The following is a 24,948-nucleotide window of genomic DNA, read 5'->3' on the forward strand; positions in this document are numbered from 1 at the left end:
ATTTATTGAAAAAAATGCCCACTGAGTACCGGTTCCAGTGCATTACAGTTTGGGATATAGTCCATATCACAAGTGTTGATTTTTTTAATTGTTTCCTGGTATTTTCAGTCTTTCCAAATGTTACATAAAACTCAAAGGCATGTTACCTGCTTGAATGAAACGTGACCAGGCCACGTCTGTGTCTTACGTGAGCCCTGTTGCTGGCGGTGCACCGGCTTCCTCTGTCCTCACTGCAGGCCTGGAGGCCCGCAGCCTGGGCCCCCCAGCTGTCTGCTCTGCTCATGCCCAGACCAGGACGCAGGTGGGGCACCGGAGCCGGGGAGCACCACCCAGGCACACACGGAGCCTCTGCAGTGCCCCACCACACATGGCTGACCCGCCTGTCCTGAGCCACACCCCCTACCCCACACAGACAGCTGGTTCTGGGACCCCCACCCGCAGCACGCAGGGGCACCTGCTCCAGAACCCCAAGCTCTCCACCACCTAGTTCGGCCCCCGCTGTTCCCCATGGGGCCTGGCCTCGCGGCCCCAAGCCCAGGCTTCCTGCTGTGGTTTCTTCCCCTCTTCTTGGATTTTTCTTGTCCCCAACGGGAAACCATTCTTTACATACAACCTCGCTGCCTCCATGACTGTGTGGCTTCTGGCTGGACCCAGACCAAAACTTGAAATATAAGAGCCAATTAACCCAGAAGCAGACAGCAGGAAGGGAAAAACAAAAAGAGCAGAAATTAGTGAAATTGAAAAAAGAAAAACAACAGGAAAAAAAAATCAATGAAACCAAAACCCGCTTCTTTGAAAAGGTCAGTCACATTAATAAATCTTCAGCCAGACTTAAAGAGGAGGCGGTAAATAGCGGACTGGCGGCATCACAGGTGAGCGCGGGGCACCCTGAGGACACAGTGACGGTCCACGCTCAGGAGTCCTGTCCCCGAGGGGACCCGGCTCTGGACAGGGAGGAACCACCAAGGTTCACTCAAGAAGGCACGGAGGAAGGGGCTGGTGTAGAGAAATGAGGCTCACACCGAAGAACGTTGCAAAAACAGAACTCCAGGCCCCCATGGCTTCCCTGGCAGATTCCACCAGGGATTCGAGGAGGATGTCGCCCTGGGTCCACACAACTGCCCCCTGCCCCCAGGGAGGGGTCGGGGTGGGGCGTCGCACCGCGAGGCGGCCAGACTCCCGCACCAACCCCAACAAAGCTGGGACAAGGCAATTTCAGAATATGCCTCGTCAACACAGATCCCCAAGTCCTTTTTCAAAACCCAGCACATCAGTCCCCGGGCGGACTCCCAGACGCCTGGGTCCGGGGTGGACGCTTGCCCCATTTGAAAACAAGGCCAGACCCCTGGGACTGGCTCCCCTGGGACTCGGAGGAGGGGGAACGTCAGAACTAGTAATGAATCGAGCGAAACGCCCCAGACACCTCACTGCAAGTGGCAGTGGTCGCACAGGTGGGTCACAGGGTGGGAGCTGAGAGACGCCCTGCCCACACACCCAACCCAGCCCATGGCGGCAGGGGGTCGGGGGACACAGGCCGCTCCCCGTCCCTGGTCTGTGGTGACAGTTTCATCAGGGAGGAAGTGACACAAGACGCAATCTGAGGTGGGGCCTAGAACCAGGAAGCTTCTAGAAGGAAATACAGAGTAATCCTGGGCTACAGAAACCCTAAACATAGGCGAAAAGAACCATTATAAAGTGATAAATTGGGCTTAATTAAAATTGGAAGCTTTGTTTGTCTGGAGACATGATTAAGCAAATAAATCTGCAAGCCTGTGGCCTGGCAGAACTCACCCCAAAGACGGGAAGGGTCCCCACTGATCCGCAAGCAAGACATGACAAAGCCGCCCGACTTGCAAACAGGCAGAAGGTGCGTCCCGGGCCGGGGCTTCCTTGCCGACAGCGACAACTCACTGGTGGGGACTGTGAACTCAGCAGGAAGAGCAGAGCTGAGCGCTGAGGAGCTGGGGCTCCGGGACTCAGGCCCAGCTCAGGCTGGTTCCAGCAGCTGCCCTGTGCGGGGAGGGCAGCCTCAGGAGGGACCCCGTGCAGCACGCCACTCACTCCTAACAGGCCTCACCTGCGCTCCTCACGTGGGCCTCGCCTACGGGCAGGAGGAGACTCCAGCAGCCCCACCTCCCTGCAGAGCCCCACCTCCGAGGGGCATGGGCTTGCTCTGTGTCACAGGGGGAAAGTAGGCTCCCCACCAGTGCCAGGGTCCTGGCCACCCAGGAAAACCCCAGTTGCACCCGAGAAGGCCCCCTGGGGACGTGGCTTGGTGGGCGTGCCCCCACAGAAACTCGGGCCCTGCTGTCCAGCGCGGGGGACTGGAGGGAACACGGGCCTGCTGAGAAGCTGGGCATCAGGAGCCACCTCCACGTCCATGCCGGGATCCACCCCCCAGGGGACTCTGTAGGAATGACGAGGATGACCAACTGAACTACCTTGGCAACACGCTGACTGTGAGGTGGGGGTGCCCACAGCTGAGAGTGGGCGCCATGGGGTCGACTGTGTCTCCGTGAAGCCAGAAACCAGACGGCTGCGCCCTGGGAGGAGGCAGTGGGGACTGTGAGGAGGAAGGAGGGCACTTTCTGGAATGATGGCAGTGTTCTCTGCTCTGCTGGGGGCTGGGGGGCACATGGGTACCAATTTGTCACTGAAGACACGTGCATTCCATTTGTGAATGTCACTTCAAAGGCCGTGAGCTGGGCGGGGGAGGTGGTCCTGGGGTCGAGGTGCCCACAAGCCATCCAGGGAGGAAGCTGGACACACACCGCCCAGTGCCGTTGAAGCCGGGTTCAAACCCCGAGTGCAAACCTCAGGCCACCTGCATCAGGTGTGGTGACTGCAGGGTGCTGGCGTCTGGTGTGTTCCATGTCGGGGGCCGCATCCTGTGTCCACACGGGTCCACGTCACTGAAGGCTGACATCAGACAACTGAGGAGCAGGGCAGAAAAGACCCCTTGCCCCTCCCCACAGCCAGTGGCAAAGGCGTCACCTGTCTGCCATTGGAGCGTGGCATGAGGTGATGAGAAAGCCTTCGCCTGAGCAGTGAGGTCCCAGCACGGTCTCCCATGCGGTCACCATGCCATCAACAGGGGTGGCCACGTGGCGGCAAGAAGAATTCAGGCCTGAGGGGCCGGCTTATCCTTGGAACGTGATTTATGGTGATGGGCCGGGAGGTGCTGGGGAAGGAGCGGACTGAACAAAGCCGCCTCTGCAATTAACTATTCGGGTGGAAAAAATGAAATTGGATTTCTGTCTCCGCCATAAATAAAATCTCCTGAGATGACGTGGCATCCTCTTCAGAGTCCACGTGCTGGGGTTTACAGCGAGCCCACCATCCAGCCCAACGAAGTACCTGCTGTACCTGTGCCCAGGTAACCATGGGGTCGCTGGGAGAGGGACACAGCGAGAGAACGACATCACTGGGAGACGACTCCACGTGTAAGTCCACCCTGTGGTAGGAGACACCTGCAGAGAAATGGGTGGGACCCAGACGGGCCACCTGCAGGAAAATGGGCACCGAGGGACAGGAAGCTGACAGGTGGGATGAGGCAACAAACAGCAGAAGAGGCCAGAAGGAGCCACCAGGGAGGCCAGGAGTTGCTGGCGGATGGGACAGAGAGACAGTCCGGGTTGGGGGCTGTGTGGTTGCCTGTCAGTGCGATGCACCCTGGCCCGGGAGCTCCGCACACGAATAGGCTTTGCTGGGCGAGCACAGTGCAGGCAGATGCCCGTCCAGCCGCTCTGCGCCTGGTTCAGTCCTGGGGGAACGCCGGTCGGAGCCCCGGGAGCCGCGGGGCGTCCCCAAAACATCGCTGTTAGTAGCAAAAACTGGAAACAGCCCAACTGCGCGCCCGAGGGTGCGTGGGCGAGGCGCGTTCAGTCCGCCCGCACGAGGGAAGCTCACACCCTGCGAAGAAGAGTGACGGCCGCACAGACCTTGCAGGACCCTTAGAAATGTCACGCTGGGGGACTCGCGTGGACGGGAGGAGAAGGTCCGACGCTGCAGACCACACCGTGCGCAGGTCGAGCACGCGGGCCACCGCGCAAGCAGCTCTGGAGCGCCCACTCCCGAGTGTTGGGACCGGGAGGTGGGCCCGCAGGGCACGCTGCGACACTGCGACCTGACGTTGCTGCTGTCACGCACGCACGGCCACGTCAACTACGCACGGACGACGCACAGGGACGGAACGCTGGCGTGCCCGGATGTTGTTGAACGGCCTGACGCTTGGGGCCCCTCGGAGGAGAGGCTCACAGAGACGCGGTCCCACCTCGGCGACGTCACCAGCCTCGCCCTCCGCAGCTCGCGCCTTCCTGAGTCCCGCCAACCAGTCCTCGAAGACAGAAGGCGGGCGCCCGCGGGGCTCCGTGGGCCGGGGGGCTCTTTCTCTCATCTTAGCCCCCGAAATAGACGGCGACCCTGGCTCACCTCCCCCCATCCCGCCTCCGCCCTCCGCTCAGACTGCCTAGTTCTTGCTTCGGGGGGCGAGGGGGCTGCTCTGCAGCCCAGAGGGTCGAGCACTGCTCAGGCCGGGGTCTACCTGGTACACGGCTGTCACCCCCGGGCCACCGCTCGCTGGGATGCTGTCCCTGTGGGGGCCTGTTGGGAATTCCTCCCCCAGCGGGTTGTCTTCTACCGCGGGGAGCACGGGGCGCCCCACCCTGTGCTCATGCCACCCCCGTCACCCCCTGCATCCGGACAGCGCCCCCACCTGGGGCCCCTGTCACTGACCCCGTGGCCCCCGCATCTGCTCCGGGCCCACTGCCTCCAGCTGCCCCCGCTTCTCACGTTCCGAAACCCGGGCCTCCTCCTCCCATGTTCCGTCGTGTTTTCCTTGAATGACGCTGTCACCCTGCCTGGCGGTCTCCCGGGAGACTCGGGACTTTTCCCAGATCCTGGCTTACAAAAAAGGGGAACCCAGCCTCTGGCGCATTGCACGGGGTTCGGAGGTGGGGGGCAGTGGGAGGGGCCTTCGCGGGGGGGGGGAGGCGGCCACGCCCAGCAGCGCGGCAGACTGGCCTCTTGGGCATCAGCAGCTGGGCCGGGTTTCCGGTCTGTCGCGGGCACTGAGATCTCTGACGGGCTCTGCGAACTCCGACGGGCTCTGGCACGCAGTGGAAGCTTGCCGTTCTTTGTGCGCTGTCTCATGATCAATTCGCTGATTTCCCAAATCCATTAAGCATATTTTCCTAAATATTTAAACACTTGCACAGTTAATGAATCCCAACTAAAAAAAATTAACCAATAACATTTCCCAGATATTCAGATATTGATTATAAACTTGAGTCAAATGCTTCTAAGTGTTTAATTAAAATCACAAGCTAAGCACATCAGATTTGCTTAAATTGTGTCAAACGCTATTACAAGCAGAAAGCTGGGTGCCGTGGGCCGAGTCCCTGCAGGGCACGTGCTGAGTGGAGCCCCCCCCAGCCCAGTGGGACTGTATTTGGGGGGGCCTTTAGGAGGTGGCCGAGTTAAGCAAGGTCATCGGGTGACCCCCAAGAGAGGACAAAAACACAGCAGAGCCCCCTCAGCCGTGGGGACACAGCCAGCCAGGAAGTGCTCAGGAGAAACCAAACTGGGGGCACCTGGGCTGCGGCAGTCTGGCTTCCTGAGCCACAGATCAGTGTCCGTCTGAGCCACCCAGTCGGAGGTGTTTTGCTGGGACAGCCAGCAGCTCAGTTATGGCAGGACAGAATGGAAGTGGGGGCTATGGGGACTCTGGGGGCCGCAGGGATGTGGTGGGGACACCATCGTGGTTGGAGTTAGGACGTGGGGCCGTGTCTGCCAGGAGCAGCGGCCACGAGGACAGGGTCTGAGCTGCTCACCCTGAGCCAGCGCTGGTTCGCTCTGGGGTCAGCACGGGTTCTCCGTGACCCGGGCCCCTCACCCCTCACCCCTCACCCCATCTGAATGACCTACCCACAGCAGATGCGTCTTTTGGGAACAGTGGACTGGGCTCATGTGTGGACTCCTGGGGTCAGTCACAGCAACCGACAACTGACCGGGCGCCGCTCCCCGTTCTCACCTCCCAGCTGCCTTCCGACCGCCCGCCGACCTCCCCGCTCAGCAGGGCCAGTGGCCTCTCAGTCCAGCCGTTTGGGGCCATTGCTCCTCCAATGGCTGAGCCTAGGGCCAGAACGGGCACCTGTGGGGCGGTCAGCTGGTCTTGTTGGCACCTCCTCTCTGTCCTGTCCGCTGACTCCAACCCCCTGACCCCCAACCATGTGCTGGCTGTAGAGACATCGGGCCGCTTCCCTTCCAGCCCGGAGAGGGTTCTAGGTATGGGCCAACGTGCCAACACGAACACCTTGCCCCAGGCGCTCTGCGCAAGGCAGGGGCAGCCTTCCCGGCTGTAGCTCCCCACCCCCATCCACCGTCCAGAGGGCGCTGTGAGCTGACAGAGAGTCACTTGGCTGCAGGCCAGCGGCCTCCACGTGTCCTGGCCCTCTGACCCTGGGGTCTCCCAGGGGAGAGGCGACATGGCCGGGAAACTCGAGGCAGCCCCTCAGGCGACTGTAGAGAAGTCATCACAACGAAGGGACCAACGTCCGGACAAAGAGTTCGGAGGGGTCAGGCACCCAGTGGGCACTCCCGTTGCTGGGCCACGCCGCCGGGCACACGGTGACACAGATAGGCGCCCGGTGGGATCTTCAGTGAAAACAAAACCTAAATACCGAGAAACAGGCGGGCAGGTGCCGGCCCGACCCAACAGGCCTGGGAGCAGTGGGCCCGGTGAGGACTCGGTGGTGTGGGGTTCCCCCCACAGGCCTGGGCCACACACACGTGCACATGCCATACACACACGTGCCACACACGTGCGCACAGGGAGAGGTCCTGAAGACGAGCACCCAAGTGCACTGTTTGCAGGTGACGGGCTGACGAGTGTCTCATTTTCTTCTTACTTCCCGACTCTTCCCAAATACAGTGCAACGCCTGAGCATGGATGTTACGTAAGAGAAAGAAATCCCCCACGTCTGTTGGCAGGTGAAAACACCTCGGGAGCCACTGCGGGGCCCTGAGGCCCCGGGGATTTGGGGGACGCAGGGCCCCTAGGAAGGGGCGGGAGCCGGGTGCCCCTGGCCACCAGCCCAGGGCTGTGTTTGTCCCCCAGCCCCAGACTCGGTCTGGCTCAGAAGGGGTTAAGATGCGCCACCAATGCAAATCAGATGTAATTAATCCCTTTCATCAGCTGCAAATATACCTTCTGAACCCTATTAAAAACATGAATATGCAAATGCAGACCTTTTTAAATTCTCGTTTTCAAGGACTTGGCATTGGGGTTTGATTAGTGAATTCCGTTAACAGCCTGTAAACCTGGCGCAAAATTTAATTTCCATTTTAAGTTTAGAAAAAAAAAGAGGCGAAACAAGGGGCGGGTGTTGGTAATTGAGCTAATTACCTGGTGACACTGAAGAGGCGGCTGCACGGGGCTGGCTGCCCACCGCGCCCCGCGCTGAGGCCCCCCCCCCTTGGTCCGCCCATTTCCCAGATGTGCACACCGAGGCCCCAGCACACAGGGCAGCTGTGGTCCAGGCAGCGCCTGCTCTGCAGGAGCCCTGGTGTCTGAATGGGCTGCTCCCCCGAGGCCCTCAGGACCTCTGTCCGAGGGCCGTCGCTCCCCGACTCCTGGCTCTGCCGCCGTGTGAGCTCGGGTGACAAGGTCCTGAACGTGACCCTGGACTTGGGAGGCTCAGCGCCAAGGAGGGTTTACTGATCCCACGTGGAAACCGAGTTTCAGACACACTGGGTTAAAGAAAACACATTAGGATTGATTTTACCTGTTTCTTAGTAGTGTGGCTACTCAGAAATCTTGAGGGACAGCCATGGTCCCCATGTGTCTGGGGGATGGTTGTGTGTGCCCCGCTCTGCTCGCTGGGAGCCGCCGTGGGCAGGGTACATGTTGCGGAGGGTGCCAGCCACCTGGGCCACTGCCACAGGGACACAGACTGGCATCTTAAAAAGACGCATCTCACGTCCCGGAGGCCGGCTGGCTGAGACCCCGGGGCACGTGGCTGGATCCTCTCTCCTCGGGCCTGTGGATGCCAACTCCGTCCTGGGTCCTCACGGGGCCGTCCCTCTGTCTGTGACCGAGTCTCCTTGTGAGGACACTGGTCCTGCTGGATCAGGGCCCACCTGTATGAGCTCATTTTTAACTTAGTCACCTCTTTGAAGAGCCTGTCTCCAAACAGTCACATGCTGGGGGACAGGGCCTCAGTGTGAGGGTTTGGGGACGCCGCTCAGCTCACAGTGGACGGGACAGGCGAGATGGGGGGAGGGAGCTCCCGTGGGAACAGCGGGAGGAGAGTCACCGATGAGACGATGCTCAGATTGAATCTGGGACGGCTTTGTTTCAGTCTTTGTTTTTTAAAGGAGTGACCCCAGTGGTTCAGAACGGTGGGAGTTCGAGGACGCCGCCAGTGTGACTTTGAAATGGGAATCTGGTGCTTCAGTCACTGTTTTCAGTGAAGCTTCCCGAGCGATTTTGAAACAGCAGCAACAGAAACCCCAATGCAATACACCCAGAGAAGCTCTCGCGGAAACCTCCAAGAGGTCACGGCCACTCCAGAGCCACACGCAACCCGGAGGGGCCGGAGGCACCAGGGTGGGTGGGGCGCTTGTCCACATGCGTCTGCGTTCCTACGGGGGATGGCTTTCCATTTCACACTGAAAGCGCGATAAACCGTGCAGACGGCTACAGAGAAGAATGGGAAGGTAAAGCGGGCAGCCGCGTGGCTCAGCTGGGGGCCCCGCAGACTCTGGGCCAGGTCCTGCCCCTCTCTGGGCGGGAAGCGGGGACAAAAGCAGGTGGCGAGGTCGCCTGCCCTCACTGTACATGTGCATGTGTGTGATAGGCGTGTGCACACACAGACTCGAAGGCACAGCCCTGCGTCCCCACACACGCCCACACTCCCATCCGTATGGCCGTGGGTCCCACGCCTCTGACCTCTGAGTCACCCCTGCCAGGCCACTGGGGACAGAGGACCAGCCCTCGCTGGCCCCGGTGTGCTGGCACCAAGGAAGCACAATGGACTGGGGCCCAAGTCTGACCCAAAAGCTGGGTGGGGCGGGGCCACGAGTTGGCTCAGGAGGCTGGCTTTGGGCCCAGGCCTGACACAGACCTGCATGTGGCCTGGGGCAGGGCCCTGGCCTCCCCCAATGGGGGCCACAACTCGAGGGCCATTATGGGATGGGGACACAAGCCCCCAGGGGTCACGTCATGTGCTGTCTGGATCAGTGGGCAGGGAGGGGGCTTGAGAGGCCGAGTTTCTCACCAGGCCCTGGTCTATGGCCCGCACTCGGAGCCATGAGGGGCTGGAGGAGACCCTGGCTTACTGATGTTCAGAACTGGGGCTGCACAGGTGCAGAGGGAGACAGCAGAACTGAGCCCTCCCTGCCGGTAACCTGACACTGAGGGGTGTGGGGCCAGGGGCGGGGTGGGGGCCCGCCACACACACTCCGAACCCTGCTCCCTCCTGGCAACCACACTCAGTGCTGCGGCACTAATCCCTCACACTCAGTCACAAGAGCTTAAGAGCCATTTAGCGTGGCGCCCGCTAATGAGCTGGCAGAAGTGGGGCTCTGCCAGAGCCAGAGCCCTCTGGGGCAGGCCTCTGGGAAGCAGAGGCCATAGCCTGCGGGCCCCAAGGCCCCGTGGTGGTGGCTCCCTCTTTGCCGCGTGGGCAGAGTCAAGAGCTGTCCCACCCACATGCCAGGACACCCCTGCCCCCAGCCAGCTGGAGGGTAGAGCTGAGCCCCCTGGACGTGCCTTCTCCCAACAGCTGGCCTCTGCTGCCCTGTGGGCCCAGAAGGGCTGCAGCCCGACCCCTGCCTCTGGGCCTTGGGTGCTGGCCCACACTCAGCAGGCACCTCCCGCACAGGTCCGGGGCTCAGACCAGGCACAGGGTGCGGTCTGCGGGCCTGGAGTCCCAGACGCCCTGCCCACCCGCACACCTCCAGAACACCACACCTCCAGAACACCGCACGGAGCAGAGACGCCTGCCTCTGCTGATTCGGCCCCGCCCTTGGAGCAGCGGACCCCTGAGGTCAGAGTGAGGCCCACTGGTGTCCCCTGGCTGCCTGTGACAAGGCTCTGGTGTTGCAGCGGGAAGACCGTGGTCCTGAGGGCACTGAACGAGGCACAGGCCAGGGTTGTGGGGTGGACAACGTCTCCATGGGTATGTGTGTTCTGGGAGACCGCCCCCCTGCACTGTGAAAGGCCAGCCAACTCTTGCTGCCAGTGCCCAAAGCCACAGGGTGAGGGTCATGGGTCCAAGTGGCAGGTGGAGAGCTGGGGGGGGGGGGGGGACATGTCCCAGAGCGGGAGCATAGGCTCCGTGGGCAGATGCGGGGCTGCCCACACTCCCTCGCCTTGCCCAGATCAGGGGCCCCAGTGAGGACTGTCTCCTGGGGCCAGGCCAAGTTCAGCGGAGGGAGCCTGTCAGCTCAGGGGACCAGACACACACACAGTGAACAGGTGGTGGCCAAGGAGGAACTTTTTTATTTCACAGGAGCCAGAGGCTCCACCGGTGCCCACCGGTCCGCCCACCAGGCTCCAGGAGGGCAGGCTCAAGCAGCAAGTGGCGGGATGCTGCCTGTGGGTTGGCAGGAGAGGGGGCTGCGGGGGGGAGCACACCGGCCTGTGCGGCCCCTCAGGGCGTGGCTGGGCCCGTGCCTTCCACTGCCGTCTGGGCGAGGGCAGTGCCTCAGGCAGGACTCCTGCGCAGCCCACTCCCACCTTCCAGGCCGAGGGTGTGGCCAGGGGGTGCCGTGGCTAGGCCAGGGTCTGGCGGCCAAAGAGGTCCAGGGTGAGGGCGCTGAGGAAGGCGGGGATGCTGTCCTGCCGCCGCAGGTGCAGCTCGATGAGCTCCGGCACCGTCCGGGAGAACTCCGTCTCCAGCAGCTGCATCGTCGTGCCTGAGGGCCCCGTGGCCTGCGGGGGCAGGAGACAGGGGTTAGCCCGCTGGTGACCTGGCATCTCCCACAGGCCCCTCTGTCGGCAGCACAGGTGGGTGGGGAGGCTGAGGCCTGCCCCTCAGCCTGTCCGTATCTGGGGCCTCGCCACAGCTCAGCACGGACCACTTCGAACAACAGTGCAGGAGCCACGCCGACCTCTTCCCAGGAAACCCTTTCACTTCTGCCTCCTGCTCTGGATCTGGGTTTTCCCTCACATGGCAGGGGGACTGGAGCTCCTCAGCGGGGTGGGGGCGGGTGCTGTGGTGTGGACAGGGTGACCAGTGCTCCCACCCTCTCTGAGGGTCCTGTCCCCATGGGGCCGGGCCACCACATCACCAGCCGTGCCACTGTGAGAGGCTGGCCATCCATCTCTGCTTGGCACGCTGCCACACTCAAAATACCACCCGGTCCCTGGTCCCTTGTAAATCACTCTAATTAGGGCTGTTCACTTAGAACCAGAGTGCAATTTTTTAAAAAGCAAATTGCCCGGTAAGACGTGCTGGCTGTGGCTGAGTCTGGATGGGCTGGACGTATCTCTGCTTCCCCGGCCCCAGTGTCTGCAAGTGACAAACTGTGGGTGGCCTGCAGGTGCCTGTGGGGACCGAGATGCACAGCCCTAATGGGGACACCAAACTTGTCGCTGGCTGGCAGCACGCAGACCCTGCCTGGGCCCACCTTGGGCCCCCTGCTCCTGATGGCAGGGTACGCCAGCCATCCCACGGCACACGTCCCAGGAGCTGCTGTGAATGAGAAGGGCCACTCACAGAGACGCTGGGGACATTGTGGGCAGGGAGTGCCCCGATGGCAGGGCAGAGGCCTTGGGTCCCTCTCAGTGACGTGCGTGAATGAGCCCTGTGCAGGGCTCTCAAGATGCTGGCTCCTCGGGGAGTCCTTCCCCTCGCTGCCGTGGGGGATCCTGATGGGAAGGATGGCCCTGGGTCATGCCCCTTCTTTGGGGCCCCAAAAGGGCAGAGACAAGCCCCCCTCTCTCAGGTGGTCCCTCGTCGTGGGGCCATTGGGATTTGTAGGCGCCCAGTGTGACAGGTTCCTGCAGGCACAGAGTGCCCACCGCCAAGGGCGTGGACGAGAGACTGCGGAGGGTGGGGAGGTTAAACCCACCGCAAGGCGTGACCTGGAACCCTGATCCGAACCCCGATCCGAGCGGGGCTGTCGCCACGTGGAGAAGGCGTTGCTGGGACCGCCGGGCCGCGGGCTGCAGGAGGACGGCCACGTGACCCCACCCACCACGCAGACACGCGTGCGTCCCTGCTGCACGCTCTGGGCCAACAGGGACAGCACACGCGCAGCAATGGACAGACACACAGGCCGACGGACGGGCGGCCCGAGAGCCCGGCACAATACGCCTGACTGCTTTGCGACCCCAGTCTGGTGGCAGGTCAGCGGGGACCGTCCTTCCCCGCAGTCGGCTTGGGGCTGCTGGATAGGCCTAGTTTCCGAGAATATTCTTTGACTCACACATCATGCTTCACACAGAGTTTAACTCAAATGTGCCATGGACGTAAGTGCACAAAACTCACACACACGGAGGAGAGACTCAGGACCCAGGACTGGACAGAGAAGTACGACCCGCAGGGCGGAGGCAGACGCTCTCCGTGCTGGGAGGTCTGGCATTTGTTCACCGCCCTGCCCTTCCCTCCCGCCCTGCACTAAGGACCAGGTCTCGTTCACCGCTGGCCTGACCCCTGGCACAAGGGGTGCGACACTCTTTTTATTGCCGTGACCCTCGGACTGCTGTCTGTCATGTGGGGGCCCCAGGAGGACCTGCCTGGCAGAGCCTCGGTTCCCTGGGGCCACGGGGAGGAGGCTAGAACCGGACTCCCCAGCTACCTGCGTGCTCTTGGTGGCCTTGATCCCCAGGGCTGGAGGGCGGGCCAGCGGCCACCTTCACAGAAGCACGAGTGTGCCATGTTCAGATCTGGGGGCAACAGCCACCGTGCGGGGCCCAGCGGCTGGCAGTGTCCGCAGTCCTGCTCCAGGGGCTGGTGGCCGCCCAGGCCTCAGCCTGGGGCCTCCTACTCCCAGCCCAGCCGGGCCCCGGGGATGGGCCCGCACCCAGGTGCTGGGCGGACCCCTGCGCCGGGGCTGATGCTCCCGGGCCTTCCGTGTCCACAGGCCGACTCCTGCCGGGGCCACGCCTCCAACAGCCACGCTGCAGTGAGCCTGCCAGGCTGTGCTGCGGTTGTGTGCGTTCACGCACGCTCTCGCACCCTCACACTCGCACGAGGCCACACAAAAGGGCGGTAGTGCAGGTCCCGGCCCAGGGCAGGGCCGGGTCTCACTGAGTTTCCTTGCCCCTGGCTGCCCACTGTGACCGCCGGCTGCCCACACCTGCCAGAGCGGAGCAGCTCCGAGAACGGGGTCAGGGGTGCGGGGCACGCCACACCGTCCCAGCTCCCGCTGCAGCAGATGCCTGGGACCCGTCGGCCAGAACATGTGACTCCCGGCTGTGGGGGGATGCCCCACGCCACCTGTCAGCCTTCCTCCCAGAACGCCCCCAGCCCCCGTGGGAGACCGCCTCTGTGGATGCCCCCTGTCCTCCTACCCCCCCAACTGGTGGGGCAGCTGGAGGTGCCACGCGTGCCTGGGGTCAGTCCTGGGCCACCGCAGCCTCCTTTGGGCGGTCCTCTCCCTCCGCTCAGTTCCGGTGGCTCCTGGAGCCTGAGGACCCTGCCCCCGCACCACACAGGCCAGCTGAGTCTGCCAGCTCATCCTGGCCACTGTGAGAGCTTGGTGTCCCTCCCTGTCAGTGACACCTCGTCACCCCAGAGGCGAGACCTGGGCGGCTCCCCCAAAGCCCTTCCTGACACCACGCCCCACAGGGCACCTCACGCACCGTCCAGGACTGTGTCCCTCAGGGCAGCGGGCACAGGTGGACCCAGGGGAGGCAGACGCTGCCACATGATGAACAAGCAGAGGGACCGTGGCAAGTGGGTCAGGACGATTTGGACAGAATGCGGAGAACGCAGCAAAGGCGTGTCCAGTGCGGGGAAACTGCTCACCCAGTTATTCCTGCTAATTGTGCTGAGAACGACGTCCAAATGCGGCGTGTTCTAATTACGCCGGCGTTGTCGGAATTCACCATCCCCAGCTGGGGTGACCTTTTCCCGGAGTGGCTGGTCGGGGCGAGGCCAGGCACCCCGACGGTTGCAGACCGATCCTGAGCCCGAGCTGTTATTATCGTGCTATTCATGCAGCGCCTCGTGCTCCCAGTGCTCCAGATCCCCGCGCAGCTGCTGCGCGGCCTCACCAGGGGCGGGCTGCACACGTGGGGCGGCCGTTTCTGGGGAGCCTTGCCCATCCCATGTGGCACCGGTGCCGGCGGCTCGCCCAGCGGCCCAGGTCTGGCAGAGCAGAGGGCCCATGTCAGGACACAGAGGCCACCAGGAGTCCTGGGCAGAGGAGGGTCAAGGGGGGCAGACGAGGGGGCCACACTTGGGCCCAGCCCGCTGGGCCCAGAGGCTGCCCCTCCAGCCCCTCCACAGGCAGAGGGCCCTGCACACAGAGCCAGGGCTGTTCTGAGGACCCGGTGCCCCCGCGCCCACTCGGTGCTCTGACACTCGGGCGCTGGGCCTCCCCCGGTGGCCGCAGACAAGCCCTGCCACCTCGAAGCGGTTTTCTGAGGAGCTCACAGGGCAACAAAACTGTCCAGAGAGCCCTGTGGCTGCAGTCAGAGACCTGGGACCCACACCCCAGTCTCTTCATCCCATGTGACGGTGGGCACACCCTGTCCCTACTCCGAGCCACGGTGTCCTCACTGAGGTCGGGACACGGTGTCTGTGTTCCCACCTCAGTGCTCGGCAGGCTTCTGGCCACGAAAGAGGCACAGGGACAGGCTTACCAGCTCGTCCAGAACAGCCAGAAACACGAGAAACAGCCCACGGAGCAGTGGTCCCCAGTCCTGGGCTCAAGGGAGCACAGGGCCCTGAGGTGCCCCGCTGGCCCCATGAGAGACTCCCGGGCAGAGCGGGGTGTGTGGCTGGGCAGAGCTGGCAGACCCTCTGGGTTGGGGAGACAGAGCCGAGAGTTTGGGGAAACTGAGGTGGCCAGAGGGCACAGGACAGAGTGCCCCAGGGGGAGCCAGGCAGAGAGAGAGGACTGAGCAGAGGGTCCCCGAGTCCTCGGCTGAGTACTGGCCAGCACTCTGGTGAAAGAGACACCCCCGGGGCCGCACAGCGGGGCGCATGCCTGTCCCCACCAGCCACGCTGCCATTCCCCACTGTCACGCAGGAGGGAGAGGCAGGCGGGTCCCCCTCAGTGACAGCCGAGTCAGCCTTGCCTCAGTGACGCTCTCGTCCTGCCACAAGTCCCAAACGAAGGTCTGGAATTGTCACACTGTCCCGAGCTATCAACTGTGCCTCCGAACAAGGCTCAAGAACGGCCACAGGAAACGAAAACACCCTGTCCCCACCCAGGCGGCGTTCACCATGTGTGGTGTCCATCCAAGGTGACAGGCAGGCAGCAGAGCAGGGACCACAGCGAGGAGAAAAACCGGTCCGCTGAGACGGATACGGGACCGATGCCGGTGGCAGAGTCGGATGACACTAAGTCAGCTGTAACTTCATTCCAGGTCAGGAAAGCTGCCAGGACGGGAGCCAAACTGCACCCCCACGGTGAGGAGAGTGGGCTGGCCCAGGTGGGCATGGCAGTGGATCAGACACAGCGAGGCAACAGGGAAGGCGGAGGGAGAAGGAAAGGGACAGAGAAGCGTGCCAGAGAGCAGAGGGGCCACTTTGGGAGTCCCTGGGGTGTCAGTGTGTCCGCCCACAGGATGAGAGCCCGGTCCCCCAAGCCCCAGTCAGCTGCTTCGACAGGGCTGCCTTTCTGCCTGGTTCCGGTGGAGGAGGCTTCAGCCGGTGTGGCCTCACCCTGTGCTGGGCCGAGGGTGCACTGCTGAAGGCTCCAGGGCAGGGAGGGAGGGAGGGTGCCAGGAGGTGGGGACCCAGGACCTGGAGCCAGTGCCCCCGCACACAGTGACTCAGAGGCTGCTCCCAGCCTTCCTGAGACCGGGGGCACGAGCCACCCCTGCCGTGGGAGATCTCCCACTGTCCAGGCCACGGGCGGTCGACCCCTGCTGGGAAGCGGGGGTGCCCCTGGTGAGGGTGTGAGCCGGGCCTAACGTCGCCCTGCCCCCGCCCCTGCCTCTGGGCCGACTGCCTGCTCCCCTCTGGTGTCAGGCGCCGCCTGCGGACTGCCTTGTTCTTCATCTTTGGCTGAAAATCCGATCGTGAAAGAAAATTTTCTTTCTCCTTTTTTAATTAGTGCCTGGTAATATCGCCAAGCTGTGAGTTTATGGCTTTGTAGATCTTGTGTTTCTGACACTAATTACTCACAAAGGCTTTTCCGGCTGCATTCAATTCTGCAACTGCCGCGCTGGCAATCAGGTGGTGGCAGGTCTCACGGCTCGCACAGGGCTCCTCCGCCCAGGGTGGCTGCCACCTGCCCCATGGACCCCAGCTGTCCTCCCAAGCCCAGGCCCTCAGCCACAGGCCCGGGCAGGCAGTGGGGCAGGAGCTGGAGGTGAGGGCTCCACCCACAGCCCCTGAGACTGCCCTCCTGCCCCTGCTCCAGGCGCCACCTGGGGCACACGGCCCACCTCCTGCAGCTGCATTCTCAGCCCAGCCGCCCTTCCTGCGCTCCTGGCGAAGCAGAGCTGGAGTCAGAAAACTGAGGACAGGACAGGCCAGGCCCCACTCACTGGCTGGCAGGTCTGCAGAGGGGACATCGTGCCTGGGCTCCCCAGCGCACGCGCCTGGAACACAGGGAAAGCCCCCAGAGCTCCTCCGAGGGCAGGACCCCCAGGGAGCCCCCCACCACAATTTGTGCCATTGCAACCGGCAGGATGGAGCTCTGTGGTCCCTCCTTGCTCTTCCTGGCAGAACCTGGAGGTGCTTTGATGGACAGGAAGTGCCCCTCCCCTTGCTCCCCGGATCCAGCAGAGCCGGTGGCACAGGGATATGTGCCTGGGCTGGCCCCCAGCGCCACAACTGGTCAGGCGCAATTTAATGCTCTTTATTGCAGCTCTATTTTAAGAGCACTGAAAACATCTCGCTGCCAAAGCACACGGTCTCCACTGGGCTTCCCTCCCAACAAAAGGGGTGGGACACGGAGCCGGGGCGGGGACTCGGGCTCCGAAGTGGCGGGTTTGGCCAAGACTGGCTTTCCGAGAGAAAGCGAGGAGACCCTGCTTCAGACGCAGCTGTGGGACGTGCGGGGACCAGGGCGGTGATAAGCCTGGGGTGACGGGCACCTCCCTCGGTTTCCGTGTCTCTGCCCCCCCCCCCCCACCTCAGCAGATGGGGAGCTCGGGAGGTGTGGGTCTCTGTGAGAGCACGGGGCCCATGCACCTGCAGCAGAGAGGTGCCCTGGTCGTGGAAACTGGCTGGAATATTCAGGAAGACCGGCACAACTCCACTGTGGTTGGAAAGGCAATTACAAGAGCAGGCCATTTTGGGACGTTGGCTGTAATGGCGGCTGAGCCCGGCCCATACCCCGCACTGTCCCTCCGTGACCTGCGGGGTGACCAGCTGGCACCTGGGCTCTGGAGGGAGCCCGGGGCCAGAGCAGGGAAGGAGTCCCCACGGCGGCGCGTGCGGGGCCTTTCTGCAGTGCTGGGGCTGATGCCCCCAACACATGCTCATCCCCCTAAGGCACAGGGCAGGGTTGGAGGGACCGGGAAGGCCAGGTGCCAGGTCCTCTTCCTCCAGGGCCGCCCCCAGGATGGCCTGCGGTGACTCAGCACAGGACGGGTGTGCTGCGGGCTCGGGCCCTCACAACGGCCTGTCCCTTCTCTGTGACGGCCCAGGTGACTGCCTCGCAGGCTGTCGTCAGCACGCCCGGCCGGGAGCTGTGGTGGGCTCAGGGCCAGGGCCCCCGTCTCCTCCACCCAGAGCCCGTGTGGCAGAGCGACGGGCGCAGGGTGAGGCCATGTTGACGCCCGGGGCTCGTCTCGCTGCTGCTGGGCTCAGGGCCCTGCCCGGATGGCTGCCAGGGCTGCCTGCCGGGAGAGCACACGGGGCCGTGGGCGCAGCGGGCTGGGCTGGGCCGGGGGGTAGGGAGGGCCCGAGACCTGCTCCCAGCCCACCGCAGCTCCTCCGACACAGACACGGGGCCCTGGGCCCTGAAGTGTAACTGGAGCACGGAGGCCGTGCATGGAAGGCTGATGTGGAAGCACAAGGCTGCAACCCAGGCTGAGGAGACAGCCCTCACCAACGCCTGCAGCTGCACTGAGGACAGTGAGTCAACGAACCACAAAGTGACGGCCCAGAGCCCACAGGGCTACTGATCTCCGGCTCACAGGGAGCAGCCACCGGCTAGGAGATGGCAGCCCGGCTGGCCTGCCTGCCTGCCCTCCAACTCTCGGGTGTTCTCAAGCTGGGAGAGGAGTCAAGCAGGCCCCACGCCCCAGGGCCACGGAGAGGCTGCCGCTGCCCTGGGTAGAAGCTTGAGAAGCCATGCTCTCTCCACCAGCCAGAGGGGCCCCACCCCACCCAGGTGGTGTTGGGTGGTGGCCACAACCGCAGAGGCCTGCAAACGTGCTCCACTGCCCCTCGAAAGTGACAGGCAGATGGAGCTGTCACTGAGCTTGGGGACTTGCTCGAGGGCATCAGCACCTGGAACTGCTGGAGAAGCCGCAGAGCAGAGGACAGTCAGCGGGAAGGCGGTGCCACACACATTGCAGGCGGAATTGGCGCACCCACCCCCAGCCAGTGCTGCCCCTGGTGCCGGAGGCCGTGTTCTCCTGCCTGGCAGCAGCCCGAGCCCCTCGGCCACCCCTCCCTCTCGCTCCACAGGGCCTCCCAATGCTGTGCAGGACAGCATGCGGGGCACCCGGCTCCACCAGCACCTTGGTCACTGAGGGCAGCTGCTGGCACCAACCCATTTTAGGGGGCGTGGATCATGTTACGGGATTTTCTCCGTCTTGCTGGTAGCTCTGCATTTTCATTGACTGTATTCATTAGAAAATCCAAACCGTTTTGCAACTGGTTTGCTCCTCGGCCCCAGGAATGGAATACAAATCATCTCCCCAGATCTTCAGTCCAGCAGATGCCCTCCTGTTACTTACTCTCCGAAGTGGCCCTTTGAAGGGTTTGAGTGTCCCCACCTGTCCTGGGAGAGGGACACTGCTCTTCCCCTTGGGGCTGTTTGGAGGCCACGGACCTTCCCCCAACTTTGTCTGGTCTCTGCTGCCGAGTAGGCAGCGGGTCTCCCTGGGGGCACAACCTGCCACGTGGGAAGCACCCTCAGGGGCTGGGATGAGCAGGAACAGGGCTGGCGGACTTGTGGTGAGAGCCCAGTGGTGGGGGCAGGGCCCAGTCCCCAGCTCTGCTCTGGAAGTTCTCTCCTGTTACCACGCGCAGGGTGGTGGAGAGGCCCAGCGTGCTGCAGGCTGGCACCCCGACCCCTGCGGTGAGGTGGGCCCCGCACTGGGTGTGGGTGTCATCGCATTCATTGGGCTAGAAGGGCTGAGTGAGGTGACTCGAGGACCCAGGTGGGCAGGAGAGCCCGGTTCCCCCACCCAAACCTGGCACAGAGGCGCTGAGAGCCCGCCCCCAGTGGGGCCGGGACTCACGGTGAGTTACACTGAGTGGTCTGCAGGACAACGGCCCCAAGCGTTTACCTCCAGAGTGTGTTTGGGAGGGGAAGGCCTGGTAAACTCTAGTAAACCAGTAAACCAGTAAAACTCCAGTGAAAAGCTTCCAGGGGCTGTCACATGGGCAGTGGCCACATCTCTCTCACCTGGCGTCTGCACCTGCAGCCCCCAGCTCTGAGCTCCCCTGAAGGATGGGGGCCACCCCCCACGGGTACCTAAGTGAGGTTCTGGATCCATCAGCCAGGAGGGGCCAGGACCTCTTAGGTCGGCGTGGTCCACTGCCCAGCACCACCCAGGGCTGTCCTTGCAGCCCTGCCCCTGGCCAGGTCGCTCCACCCCAGCTGAGGCTCCTGCACGGCTGCTGCTCAGGAAGGAAGGTCTGGGGGCAGCTCTCGGCGGCTCCTGCCCCGAACTTTCCCGACAAACTCGAAGGCATGGAACAGGCTGCCAGTGCTTGCGACGGCATGAGGTGGCACCCACAAGCGGCCCACACACCCTCGAGTTTGGACGCACGGTGGGGCCCTGGTGTGGCCCTGGTGGGCAGGGACCTTGTGGAGAGATGTGCATCTCAGGGTGGAGGGCCGGGCTGCCCTGCCCCAAGACACTGCAGCCTGGACCCTGCAGAGGAGACAGGTAGGAGGAGACGCTGGGCCCCGCTCCACCCGCTCGGCTCGGGGACTCACAGCTCCTGTTGCCCCTTGTCAGCCTAGACACGAAGGTGGTGCCCGGGACACCGGCCTGGGGCCAGAGCAAGGCCCTGGGGCACAGCTTCCGCCCTGCCCTGCACCCACTCGGGGCCCAGACAGTCTTCCCTGTGTCTGTTAATTATGACAGGGTGAACAACAGCATTCTGGAAAACCCATGTTTCTATGTGATTGGTCTTTTAATAGGTTGGTTTAACATTTGAAATTTGATTTAATTCAACCTGATTTTCCTCAGCACCAGGTCAGGCTGAGTGTGGGGAGCTCATTCCTGGAGCCTATCATTAAGACGGGGGCCCCGGAGCATGCTCCACTCCCTGGGCGCCACAGCTGCCGCTCTGCCGACACAGGGCTTGGGGTGGGGGCAGCGAGGCGCCGACCCCCGGGGGCACAGCTGGGCCTGCACCCCCTCACAGGCCCTGGAAGGACACCGTGAGAGGCACAGAGAGCCAGCTGCTGGCCAGGCAGTGACACGAGCCCGGTGACAGTGGCGTCACAGCTGGCCGCCGTCCCCACCCGCCAGTGACCAGAGGCCCACCCGTCCTGCCCACAGCTCCAGCACCAGGCCGCAGGCCGATGCCACAGACAGAATGCCACACCCCACACCCTCGCCGCACTGCCCCCGAGTGCTTCCCGTGCCTTACAGCCCTGTCTGTGCCTCTGTGCGCGCAGGGCCCAGCCTGGACCCTGCTTTTCACCAAGTTCTTATTCTTCAAGGGCCACTGCAAACTCCACTCCCGTGAAACCGCCCAGAGCTTCAGTAGAGATGACCACTTCCTCCTCCTTCACTTGGATGGGGGTGCTCCCACTGCAAGCGATATGCCCACGACCCAGCGGTAACGGGAGGAGGGCACAGAGCCCCACATCACAGCCCCTGCTTAGGACGCTGCAGGGGGTCAGCAGTGTGATGTCACAAGTGACAGCATCGTGACTGGCTCAAGCTTCATTCTGCGTATTTTATTCTGCTCTGGCGCACTTTCTACAATTACTTTTATGATTAGGAAGGCACAGATGCTCCTAACTCAGTCTGGCAGCCAGGGGCCCCACCTGCTCACAGTCCCTGGGTGCCCCGTCCCAGCATCCATGTCCGTAGGCCCCTGGAGCCCAACCCCCCACCCTCGCTCCCACCAGGAAGGTCCACAGGAGGGCTGTGGCCGCAACTGCGGGGCCAGGCCCGCCATGCTCTGGCCTCCCGGCAGACCACGAGTCCCCAAGACCCCTGGGGCCCTCAGTGCGCACCTGACCTGCGGCCTTCCCGCCAGCTGCCGCAGTGAAGCCAGCTCCCCGCACTGTGCCAGGCCACCTCCCCCAGTCCGGGCCCACTGACTGCTGGAGGTTGGGTTCGCCTCCAGGGGAAGATGCTGCCGCCGCCTGGCCCAACCCCAGCCTCACGGCTGCAGAGAAGTCACGGCCGTTTCCTGAACTCCCCCCGTGACCCGGGCGCAGCGCTCCCCATGCCAGCTCAGCCGGCTCTTCCTGCGTCCATCTCTGCAGACTTTCGTCCCGAGGCTGGCAAGCCTCTCTGGGTCCCGAGCTGAGGGCTCTTGTCCAGCCCTGCCCCCGGGGCCCCCCAAACCAGCGGCCCCTGCCACACAGAGGGGCCCAGTACACTGGGAAGTGGCCACTCTGCCTGGCATCCTCCGGCTAAACACGAGCCCGGCGTCTGCCCTGGTCCCTACGCATCCTGGGTCACTGTGCTTCTAGGGCCTGCTCAGCCTGGCCTCTGGGCTGAAGAAAGGCGAGAGGTTTTGAAGTTGTTGTGTGTTCAAAGCAGCTGCCTCTGAAACTCAGGGACTCACACAAGGCTGGCACACGTTACAGCATCTGCCTGGACCCCCTCTCCCCGCCCTTGGCTGGGCCTGTAGGGGACCACAGAGCCCAGGGGAGCTCGGCTGTGCAGGGTGGGGTGAGGCCAGGCAGGGAGTGGCCCTGACAACCCTTCTGGCACCCAGGGCAGATGTACGGTCCCCCTCTCTGAGGCTCCCTGCTACCCTGGCAGCCTGGGGGGATCAGACCACTGCGTCACAGATAGCTCGCCACAGGTGCTTCTTCTGGAAGGAGCAATTTCTGCAGGCTCAGCGGGCAGGGTCCGGGGAGCTAGCTGAGTCCACAGAAGCCCCTCCCAGGCCGGTGGCCTGGAGGACAGAGTGCGCTCAGCAGCGGCACCAGATGGGAGATGTCCAGCCCTGGTCCAGGCTGGGCTCACAGATGAGGAGGCCAGAGCGAAGGGTGGGCTTGAGCAGAGCAGCCTGAGTGCCCCAGGGCCGGCGTCCTTCCCACTGGCGGCCACTGGGACAGAAGGGCTCTCAGACCTGCGTACAGGAGCCGCACGCATGACCACCAAGAATGTGGACGGACCCGGGCACCCTTCAGCAGGTGAAGAACAAACGAGCTGTGGGCCCTGCAGATGGCAGAGCACTATTCAGTGGGGAAACGAGAGTGGTCAGCCATGAGAGGGCAGGGAGGGACCGTGAGTGCACAGCAGTAAGTGCCGGAACCTGTCTGACGGGGCTGCGTGCTGTGTGGTCCCCACTCGAGGATGCTCTCAGAAAGGCAAACTGTGGGGACTGCAAGGAGAGGGGTGGCCAGGGGATCGGGGTCTGCAGGGTGTGGGGCCGCAGGGGACGGAGAGCCGTGCAGCTCTGGTGCAGGAGGGGCCGTGCACGCCGGCCAGAACAGGCCCCCAGTGCCTCCCTTCACTGAGGGCAGTGTCGTCGGGAGCGTCGAGATGACAGGAGGGTGGCTGGCACCCTCTGTTCTGGCCCTGGGGCAGAGGTGTTCTGCCAGGAGGCTCGGCAGCTCCAGAAGGGCCCTCTGAGCGTCCAGCAAGTGGGAGGTTCCCCAGGGCCCCACGACCAGGCTGGGAGGAGGCTCTACTCCAAGGGCCGGGCTCCCAGGGGCCCTCTGAGGGGACAGCGCGTATGCACCGTCACCAGGCTTGTAGGCCAGCGATGCCACTGCCTCCAGAGCCCAGTGCTTTCTGCCAGCACAGGCGGAGGAGGGAGGGAGGCCACTGGTGGGCAGCCAAGAGCCCCTGCCCATTCGACGACCCACAGGAGAGTCAGTTTGTAGAAGGATAAAAGCAGGACTCTATGGTCTTGACTCCCACTTTGTCCCTCAGCCACTGCTGGCCACCCACCTGGGGCTGGAGCAGACCCTACACAGGGGTCCCCAGAGCGCCAGGGGGTCCTGGGGCCAGAGCATGGACAGGAACCCCGCCCACACGGCGCAGACTGCCCACCCTGTGTGTGCCACAGAGACCCTGGCTGGGAGGTGAGCACGCCCTCCGTGCTGCCCTCGCCACACCTCATTCCCCTGGGGCCACCTGCCTGCTTCCCTCACGAGCTCTGTCCCCACGGTGGCAATAAGCCCCTCCCCTGACCGGCATGGGCCTGCCCCTGGCAGCTGGCCTTCCAGCACGAAGCTCGCGCCCTCTTGCCGGCCTGGGTGCTGCCCTGGCTTCTCACGACAGCATGCAGCCCCGTGTGCTCCTACAGCACCCAGGGCACCGCCTGGCCCAACACCAGCTCCTCCCTGGTCCTTCAGCCCCTGTGGGCACTGCCTGACCTCGTGCCCCTGCCATCCCCTGGCTGGGTGATGAGGGCACAGGCGAAGTGTCACCGCAGAGCCAGCTCGGAGTGGTCCTGTCCCACATCCAGCAAGGGGCCCGGCTGCTTTTCAGAGGTGATAGCCAAACCCAGGCTGTGCAGCAGACACAGGATGGCAGAGAGGGGCAGACTACCAGTGCCCCCCGGGCTTTGGGCTGGCCCCCCAGACCGAGAGCCCCGCCTGCCCACCTTGAAGACGAGGCAGTCGTCCTTGCGCTCGGCGTACATGGACGTCAGCCGGTACTGGCTCTCCCTGGTGATGTCGACCTGGTAGCCCGTCAGCGTGTAGCAGACCTTCCGGAACTCCTGGATCTTGGTCTGGAAGACCTCCTTGAGCCGCTGGTTTTTTAGCTCGGCGCTCTCCACCTGCTTCTTCAGCTCTGCGGAGAGAGGGGGCGTGAGGTGGCAGGCTTCCGGAGCGGCGGGGTGCCCGGGTCCGAGGTCACGGACTGCAGGGCAACGGGGAGGGACGTCTGCCACACATCAGCACCCTGGCCATGTGAGCTCAGCCACCGAACAGAAAGGACGTGCCAGCCACATCGGCTGCTTGTGGTCACGGCACTGACAGGATGCTGCTTAACACAGTGGCTAAAGAAAAGGGAGAAGCTGACTGCCAGCCATTGCCTGGCTCTGAGCTCTGGACGCATACCTGGCTCATTTCCTTTCAAAGGCTTGGCTCTTGGCAGGCCCTGGGGAGGGGCCTATATCAGGACGGGAGGGGTGGTGGGGGCCAATCACCCCCCCCACCCCGGCACAGTCTCCAATGGGCTTGAAGCAGGCACTATTGGACCAAGGGTCAGCTCTGCAGTCCTGGGTCCTGACGCCCTGACTGGGTTACTGACAAAGGCCCCCAGTGTGCAGGAGTCCCTGCCACCGGCACCCCACAGGGATCAGCACCGAGAAGTAGTCAGGGCAAGGGCCTGAAGACAGAAGTCATTGGGAGATTTTGGGCCATGATCTCCGGGGGTTCCCTTCCCAGTGACCCGGACAGTGCAGGCTCCCGCAGGTTTCCCTGGCAGGGCCCCGGGCCACCCACCACTGCTGCCAGAGTTTATGGCCACACGGGGAG

At 63.4% G+C, this 24,948-nt stretch overlaps 1 protein-coding gene across 7 annotated transcripts in view; it reads right to left on the minus strand.

Annotated features, from left to right (window-relative positions):
- Positions 1-10,484: 10,484 nt before the first annotated feature.
- Positions 10,485-24,948, minus strand: part of MAD1L1 (mitotic arrest deficient 1 like 1) — a 171,325-nt gene continuing 156,861 nt past the window's right edge. For all 7 annotated transcript variants that reach the window (XM_037137887.2, XM_037137888.2, XM_037137889.2 and 4 more), the window contains 2 exons: positions 24,069-24,259; positions 10,485-10,936 (listed from right to left, as the gene is read on the minus strand). In XM_037137887.2, the coding sequence (XP_036993782.2) occupies positions 10,778-10,936; positions 24,069-24,259 (350 nt within the window). In that variant the 3' untranslated portion in view covers positions 10,485-10,777. The remainder of the gene's footprint in view (positions 10,937-24,068; positions 24,260-24,948) is intronic.

The sequence above is a fragment of the Artibeus jamaicensis genome, unplaced genomic scaffold (assembly GCF_021234435.1).
Source record: "Artibeus jamaicensis isolate MK-2021 breed Jamaican fruit bat unplaced genomic scaffold, CSHL_Jam_final scaffold_3151, whole genome shotgun sequence".
NCBI classification, from domain to species: Eukaryota; Metazoa; Chordata; class Mammalia; order Chiroptera; family Phyllostomidae; genus Artibeus; species Artibeus jamaicensis.